General features: G+C 56.3%; 1 protein-coding gene across 1 annotated transcript; it reads left to right on the top strand.

Moving 5' to 3' along the window:
- Positions 1 to 2,665: 2,665 nt before the first annotated feature.
- Positions 2,666 to 7,920, top strand: RPL18 (ribosomal protein L18). Its single transcript, XM_006026756.3, has 7 exons — positions 2,666 to 2,803; positions 3,541 to 3,627; positions 3,951 to 4,058; positions 5,322 to 5,420; positions 5,689 to 5,812; positions 7,301 to 7,370; positions 7,798 to 7,920. Exons 1-7 carry the CDS (start codon positions 2,801 to 2,803, stop codon positions 7,871 to 7,873), a joined length of 567 nt encoding a protein of 188 aa, XP_006026818.1. The 5' UTR covers positions 2,666 to 2,800; the 3' UTR covers positions 7,874 to 7,920.
- The last annotated feature ends 936 nt before the right edge of the window (positions 7,921 to 8,856 follow it).

Below are 8,856 nucleotides of genomic sequence, written 5' to 3'. Positions count from 1 at the left end.
CGACAGTGGGCGGCCATCTTGGGCGTGGGCGATCGCAGACAGCTTCGCCTTCCATTGGAGTCAATAGCAAAGCGGGGACATCTTTGTTGTGGGCGAAAGGAATGGCCTAGTGGAGTTCCGTGAATGCGGTGCGGCGGCCATATTGGGAAGGGGCAATTTCTAAAGGAGCGGACAGGGAGACCATCTTTGTTATGGGAACCAGGAACGCTCTCCACGGAAATCTGATCGCCACGGGCGGCTATCTTGGGTGTGGGCAAAGGAAAGCCAATGGCGAAGGCAGCCATTTTTGTTAGGGGAACCAGAAACAGCTCCTTTTGAATCAAAATCGGCGTGGTGGCCATCTTTGGTGTGGGCACCAGCTACTGCTTCACGTTGTATGTTGGAGCACTAGCCAGGGGCCATCTTTCTTGAGGGCAATGCCGTGCTGCCCCTGGCCTGGTTCCAGATGGGCCTGGCCAAGCCTCATCTTCTGTACGGGCACGAGGAACTCGCTGTGTGGCCGGGGGGCAGGAGATGAACAAACCAAGACACAAAGGCGGAGGGGACTTGCACCTTATAGACTAATCATCACGCAGAGGGAAACGGTGTCGGATCCCAGCATGCACCACTCCATGGCCAACAGAGGGCTTGTACCTCCCACACAATGCCCTTCTGCTCCACTCAGGCATGCCTCGGTTACCCCACGTGAGGATAGGGACTCCTGGCCTCCTCTGCCAAGCACCAGCGACTGTTGCTAGACGCTAAGATCCTCCTCGAACTGACAGCTGCAAATGCAGCTGCTCTGAGAGGAACTATAGGCATCTTGTCCACTCCTTTTCCAGAGCTCGCCAGATTGGGCGCTGGCTATAGCACTGCCAACCCAGCTCCTGTATCTTACTCTGCCATAGATGCTCCATCTGGCCTTGAGCCTGTCCCTTAGCTCCTCTGTGCTTCCGTTTCTCCATCTATAAGAAGGGGGAACGTTCACCTGGCCCTGCCTTACACAGAGGCTGGGAGGATCAAAATGCCAAAGGGCATAAGCGCAGCCACCAGCAGTCTCATAAGCATCTCAAACACGTAAACCTTGTTCCCACAAATTACCTGTGTTTGTGGTTAGATGCTCAGGCCTCGGTCAGTAGCTGGCTCTGCTCTATCTTACACCAGTATCCACATATGCTGAGTGGGATTGAAGTATGGCTGGTCTGTTCTGTATCATCACAGTCAGTCTCTGATGCTGAATTCCTGACTGGTGAAGAAAATTCTGCACTTTTGCTAAATGAGGGCTGGCCAACCTGCAGCATGAGTGCCAAAAATGGCACAGGCAGCTGTTGCGTGTGGCATACATCAGCTCAGGGAGAGAACAGGCAGCTTGGGCAGTGAGCAGAGTGAAGAGCAGAATATTGGGTAGGAAGCAGAGCATCAGATTGGCAGAAGAGAGGGGAGGGTGCAGGGCTAATTTGTATCATACTTGCCAAAAAGGTTGGCCCCTGCTGCTCTAAATGCAGCTATATGCTGTAGATCAGGGATTCCCAACCTTTTTAGGCTGAGGACAGGTAAGCCGTGGACTGGAAGTGACCAGCAAGCTGTGGACCAGCAGTGACTGGAATACTGTGAGCAGCTAGCCAGCCCTTTTTTATACTCAGTATAAAAAAGGTTGGCTGCTGGTCTGCAGCATGCCAGTCACTTGCAGTTTGCCAGTTCACGGTCACTTCTGGTTCAGCAACCAGCCCTCCTGCGGACCAGCAGCCAACCCTTCATGGCCTGGCACTGCAGCCCGGGGGCTAGGAACCCCTGCTGTAGATGATACCATAAGCAGAGCCCCTCTGTCTCTTTTCTTCCCCACTATTTGAGCTTATAAGCGGCTGTGGGTTGACCATGAATAGAACCTGGTGAAAAAAAATTCCAACTGGGGCATTTTCTGTGCGGAAAGGGCAAAAAAATTGCAAGGTTTCCTACATCTGGGCTGACTTTATCGGACCTCTCTGAGGGAAATGACAAAGGTTTGGGCTCAACATAGGCAAGACGTCTAATGTGGAACAGGCAGTCACGCACCCCTGCCCTACTCAAGCCCCCAGCCCCAGTAACGACCTTACCTTGCCCTGGAGAACACAGCGCAGTTTAAGAACAATGCTGAGATTTCAACCTTTCATTTGCATTTTAGGATGAAACAACATTTCAAAATCTTGAAACTGCCTGTGGGACAGGTGCTGTTGTTCAACCAGCACCAAGGGTGAGCTCCCTGGCTGGCCTATTCTAGTCTATTCAGATGCACTTTCTAGCTCAAGCTGGCCAGTGCCTCCCCTCCCTGAGCCCTTGGCTCGGGTCTGTACCAGTGATTCTCAACCAGGTGCCTTAAGACCCTTTCAGGGATGCCCGGCAATGCCCGTGCTGTTGGGTGCGCAGAGGTGACTCGCATGATGAACCCAGAGGTTTTTCATAGCAATCCGTGGTGTGACCCTGCTCTGGGGGGTTCGGAGCTCTCTGCAACGGCACAGCTACTCTGGGATTTTTCTGTAATAAAAAACCCACAAATGAAACGAAAGAACCAGCATTTTCCAGGGGAGTCTCGAGTGTACGCCGGCGGGAACTGCGGGGCTGCCCCGAGCACCTCCACGGCCGCTCCCGACCCTGCTGCGCCCACTCGCCCGGGTTAGAGCGGGTAAGTCCTCCACCACCACAGAGTGCTTAGGCTAGAGCGGCCCCCAGTAGGCGCCTGTGCGCGCTGCGTGGGCCATAGAGGGCGCCGTTCCCACGTCTCCCATAACCCTCCGCGCGAAGGCCTCTTCTTTCTTTTGGTGCCCGCGCTGCTGCTGCTGCCGCCATGGTGAGTCTCGCGGGGGGTCAATCCACCGCCATCCGCTGCTGTGGAAGAGGGTCGCGGGGCGAGCGGGGTGTGAGCCGGGGGAAGCGGGGGCCTGCGGGCGGCCGGAGCGGAGCCCGTAGCGGGCAGCGTTGTCGGGGAGGTACCCGTGGGGCCTGGCTGGCAGGGGCCCGAGCCACCGTGTGGGGGGAACCGGGGTCGGCGCTGCACAGGAGGGATGCCTGTGGGGACTCGGTGTGGTGCCCCGGGGAGCAGGGGCCGCGCTGTGCCAGGGAGGGGTTGGGCTGGGGTGGGAGGTAACAGTGCAGGGGATGGGGAGGGTACTTGGCACTTAATGAGCAGAGGATCTGTTGTGATGAGGGAGGCAGCACTGGGGGGCTTTTGGGCACCTGGTAGTCAGGGGAAGTAGGGGCACTTGCGGGGGGAGGGGAAGGGAAGAGTACCTGTCCGAGGCCTGTGTGGCAGAAGAGGCCCCTCTGGATAGGGTGAAGAGGTATGTTGGGGGGGGGGGGGCAGCTATTGGGCATGCTAGGGGCACTTGAAGGATAAGAGCTGGGGGTGTGCAAGGTCTTGCCTGTATTGTGCCTCCTGGTGTAGGGGCACTGAGGAGAGGATGGTGGGGCAGGAGCCCTGGTACATGTGCTCTCCAGCACCCCCTCATACAAGTGCAGAGGCAGCGTGGTGTGGGATCCTAGGGGCCAGATGGTACTCAGCACTTAGGAGCCTCACTCTTACTATAGGGGGTGGACATTCGACATAACAAGGACCGCAAGGTTCGCCGCAAAGAACCCAAGAGTCAAGACATCTATCTCCGCCTCCTGGTCAAGGTAAGCCCAGGCTTCCTCTTTCTTAGACAGCTTTCCTGTGTCCAATAGAGTGTTAGATGGGGGGAGTGGGGGCCTGTGTCTGGGGTAGTGGCAGTGGCACCTGTGTTCTTTCCCAGCTCTGGTAGGAGGATGGGATTTGGTATGGGGGAGGGGCAGCTGAGAGCAAGGACACCTGGCTTCTATTCCTGACCACTGTTGCCTCCCTGTGGGATGTGCTCAGCTTGGAGTAGGGTACCTTCTTCAGTGCAGAGCCCCACTGCTCAGGGTGTGGTAGAGTGTTCAGGTCCCTGTGTGATAGGGCCTGATGGTGCTCTCTTCTGCAGCTGTACCGCTTCCTGGCCCGCCGCACTAATGCCAGCTTCAACAAGGTTATCCTGAAACGCCTCTTCATGAGCCGCACCAACCGGCCTCCGCTCTCCCTGTCCCGCATGGTAAGTGGGGGTTCCTGCCTGTCTGGGGAGTTGAGTCCAGTCATGACACTTGGTGGCTGTGGCTCTGAAAGTGTGTGCTACTCTAAGCCCTTCCAGGCTATCCAAATCGTCTGGCACTTCTGCAAGTAGAGCAGCATCTCTCGAATCGTGCTTCTGTAACTGCTGTGGCCCTGTGCATGAGCAGTTGGCATGGCTGTCTTGTGCTGCTGGGGCTGCAGTTTGCCACAGCCCTGCAGCATTGGGGCTACTGCACCACTGGGCTTCTAATAGCCTGGGGTGAAACCCAGGCTGTTCAGCTGGTGCTGCCCTTGCAACAAGGTCTGCAGCTCAGGGCAGGGGTGTCTAGAACCTGGAAACCCAGAATTCACTCAGGCCACAGGTTGGTTGGTCCTTTTGGCTATGAGTCTAGGGAGAGGTAGTCCATATGCCTGATCCCTTGGCAAGCCCCACTAGAGTCCCTTTGCCCTTCATGTCCTCCAATGCAAGGGAGGTAATTAGTTGGTATAGCAGGTACTGACCATATTCTTCCTAGCACCTGTGCAGTTGGTTGCTGTCTGCAAAGTGTTGGATATTGCAGCTTCAGGAAGGCACGTACCAATTCGTCTCCTGCAGAACTGTCATCTTGGTCTGAAAGCAGAAGCCTTGGACTGTTGTTATTCTGTCCCACTGTCATTGATCTAGTGAGCACTCGGGTAGCTCACAGAGGATTTGGGTGTGATCCCCGTTCCTTAATAGGAATGCAGTTTGAACTCTTTATTTTCTAACATCAAAGCATGTGTTTTGACATGACCTGCAAAACTTAATTGTAGGAAAAATGGTTCAGCACTGATGATTTAGTCAGTCCTGCACAATTAATCGCTTTTCCTGGTCCCCTTAAATTGACGAATTAATCAGATTTCGCTGTACCAAAGCCCACACCTCCAGTGCCCCAGGGTAAAAAATCACAGAGAAAACTACTAGTGATAGGCGAGTGCAAAGACCTGATTGAAATGAATAGCTGTGTCCCAGCCCTGCAGGCACTCTTCACTCCCAGCCAATAGTCCCTCTTGCTTCTCCTCCAAAGCCAGACTCCTAGGTTCTATTCCCAGTGAAGCCTCTGGTTGCCCTTTGTACCTGTCGTGCAGTGCTATGGGTGAAATCCATTTTATAGGGAAGGTTTCCCTGGGACTCTGTACTGTGGGACCTGTGAGCAAGAGACTAAAGGAAGGGGGCCAGAAAGGGAGACAACCTTACCCCTTTTCTGACCTGTGCTGCCTCCTGCAGATCCGCAAGATGAAGCTCCCTGGGCGGGGGAACAAGACAGCTGTGGTAGTAGGGACAATCACTGATGACATACGCATCCAGGACATTCCCAAACTGAAGGTAAGGCCCAGCCTGTGCAGGTTAAAGCAGGAACCTGGGAGCCAGGACACCTGGGTTCTACCGGGGATTGGGAGGGGGTGGGACCCAGTGAGTTAGAGTAGAAAGCTAGGAGCCAGGGTGCTTGGGTTCTATCTCAGCTCCAGGGTGAGGGGGATCTTTTGGTTTGGAGCTAGGGGGTGGGAGCTGGGATGCTTCTGTCCTGTTCCCAGTACAGTCATTAGGAGAGAGTTCCAAGGCCAGTGCCACTGACCCAGTTCTTTCCTGGCAGGTGTGTGCCTTGCGGGTGACGCGGGGAGCCCGCAACCGCATCCTGAAGGCAGGGGGCCAGATCATGACCTTTGACCAGCTGGCCATGACCACGCCCAAGGGTCAGGGTACCGTCCTGCTTTCTGGTGAGCGCTGCTTCAGCCCCTATGCCAGCGGTTCCCAACCTTGCGGTCATGACCCCATTTGGGGTTGCAACGATAAAAAATAGGGTCACAAAGACACTCAACAGTGACTGGTTATACGGGGATCTGGGTTTTCCATTTACTGGGGGCGGGAAATATAGATTTTCCCCCATAAAGGAGGAAAAAAGTAGGAAATGGTGGGTTCCCCTTGCAGGCTTGCAGAGTTCCAGTCTGCTTGGGGCTGTGGGGAGCAGGAGTGGGCATCAAATGCATGTGAGCACGCACACTTACACATGGCAACCAAGTAGCCTGGACTGCAGCTCCATGTAAATCTTGGGCAAGATGGACTGGGAGTGGTGCCCAGCTGGGCTGGTGCATGGGGCTGGGGCAGGAATGGAGCAGGATAGATCCATAGGCAGCTCATCCAGGAGGAGGGCTGGCTCCCTGTTGCTGCACACTCCCAGGGAGGGAGGGAGGCATGGGGGGGCATGCCCCTGCGTGCGTGCGCCCCCCCCCCCCCCCCCCCCCCCCGACTTGTGCATGGGGCGGTTGTGGGCTCAGGCGGGACCCAGTGTGGGAAGGCTGGGAGGTTCAGTGCCACTGCTGGGAGCTCCACACCACCATGGCAAGGTGGTGGGCGACACAGCTTCATGCTGCTGCTGCTGCTGTTGGGTGGGCAGGGGGCACCTCACTCTAGTTGGTGTGGCCGGCACAGGGCTCCCAGTGGTGGCACTGAGTCTCCCCAACCTACTGCGTTGCATCCTGCCTGCTGGGCTGCAGAGGCCTTGGGGGGCAGTGGGGGAGGGGAGTAGGGTGGGGAGCCCCAAGCCTACATCTGACCCCCACCATGGCCATGCTGCCTGTTTCAGTTTGGGGGGGTTGGCTGGCTCTGTGCTCCACCCCTGTGGTAGCTGGGGCTCATACACTACTGGGGGGGCAGGGGGCTGCAGGCCCTCTCCCATGTCCCATAGCCCTGGCAGCTAGGGGAGGAGCGGCAACGGGATGTGGGTTGCAAGTGAGGGGCACCAGCAGGGCTGGGTGTCGGAGGTCTGGGGGTGGGGAGCAAGGGACCGTGCTGAGGACACGGGGGTCATGCTGAGGAAAAGGTTGGGAAGCACTGTCCTGTGCTGTGGCCCCCTCTGGCAAGGGTTCACATGCTGAACCAATTCCACACACAGGCTAGGTGCACTGTGCTGCAGGGAGAGGGGTGGGGGGGGTGCGTAAGGGTGCACCTGGCAAGGAGGCTCTCTGTGAGCAGCCCTGCTGTGAAAGCAGCTGCATCTGAGCACTGGGTCAAGGTTCACTTGCATCCCATGTGCCCAGCCTGTTGAGTGCTTGGGAAGTCACACTGGCATTCCTGAGGCCCATTGTCTTCTGTTACTTAGCCTGTGGGGTGGGGAGTGGCACCTTCTCAGAATGCTGCGTGAGGTCCATGCCCCAGAGCAGCAGTTGGTAGGGCAGATGTTCATGGTGCGTCTTTCCCCTCCCCAGGTCCCAGGAAGGGACGTGAGGTGTATCGGCACTTTGGCAAGGCACCTGGCACTCCCCACAGTCACACCAAGTGAGTACCCCTCATCCCAGGCAGTGCAGGGCAGTTACACTGATCTCCCCCAGTGCTGTGAAACTGCTGCTGCAGTGGGACTAACATTCCTAGGGGAAAAGGATCCAGTGGAGGCAGGGAAGCAGGACACCTGTATTCTCTCCCATCTCGTGGGGAGGAGTGAGTCTGTTGGGTTAGAGTTGGGCAGCTGGGAGCTAGGGTGCCCAAGTTCTAGCCCAGCTCTGAGAGGGAATGGGGTCTGGAGGTTTGAAGCAGAGTATGGGAGCCTGAACTCCTGAATCCTATCCTAGCTCTGGAAGGAGGAGAAGGATTCTGGGAGTTGGGAACCAGGATGCCTGGGGTCCATTGGGGTGGGGTGGTGGGGGATCTGGTCAGGGGTGTGGCAGAGTTACTTAGGGCTCCTGCTATTAACCCCTTTCCTCCTTAGGCCCTACATACGGTCCAAGGGGCGGAAGTTTGAGCGTGCCCGGGGTCGCCGTGCCAGCAGAGGTTACAAGAACTGAGCCAGTGTCATCCTTCGTGTATAATAAATGCCGTGGGACTCCATGTAGCCACCTCTGCCCTGTCCTGTCTGGGTTGGGGGTTGTATTCCCGCCCCCAGGAACTGGCTGCAGCACAGGGCTCAACCCCTGCTCCTCCTTGTCTAGCCCAAGGTGGTGGTCTTCCCACCCCACTAGATTTCCAAATGTATCCCTGTGCATGAGGTGCTGGCTCCTCCCAGGGCCTATGGTGGGTACTGCAGAGTGAATCCTGATGGGGGAGAAACCTTCAGTACATGAGACTGGTGTGCCCCAGCAGCACCCCCTGCTGGTGCAGGAAGTGAGAAACAGCCCCTTTTGGCACCTTGACTTTAAATTGCCTCAGCAGCAGCTGTCCAAAGGGGTGGACAGATGGGAGTTCCTCTCCTGGCCTGTTTTCTGTAGTGTCTGTGCCCTCCTTTACTAGGGTCCTGTGCTGGGTTTTAAATGAGAGATGTAGGGCCCTCTCCTACAAGTGGCTGAATACAGCTTTCTACCACATTATGGCCTCTCTCCCCGACAGTTGATGGCATAGCAGTGATAGGGGTGGTGAAGTCTACTGCCTGTCTCTGACTCAAGAGCGGGGGGTGTCATATACTCTGCACCTCCACCATGGCATGAGTGATGTAGAAACTGGAATGTAACCTAGGCAACAAGGCAGAGAGCACAGGAGTCCTGGCTTCTGGTTTCCCCCTTGCTCCTTCCTGAATTGGGAGAGTTCAGGTATTTTGAGATCCTGTCTAGAAGGGGAAAGTGTAAATAACAGGATGCTGGGATTTTACTTCAGCTCTGGGAGGGGTATCAGAGTAGGGGTGTCTGGTCTTCTGGGTTCTCTGACAGAATTTGGCTTCAGTCCTCCTGCCTGTGTGCCTTGATTTCAAGATGTAGGGGAAACCGTCTGGAGACACCCCCTCCACTTGTACCCCTAAATGCCTTCTGCATGGTCTAGGACCCCAACAACCTTTCCC

The sequence above is a fragment of the Alligator sinensis genome, unplaced genomic scaffold (assembly GCF_000455745.1).
Source record: "Alligator sinensis unplaced genomic scaffold, ASM45574v1 scaffold709_1, whole genome shotgun sequence".
Classification (NCBI taxonomy): Eukaryota; Metazoa; Chordata; order Crocodylia; family Alligatoridae; genus Alligator; species Alligator sinensis.
This window is presented reverse-complemented; position numbering and strand designations above follow the sequence as displayed.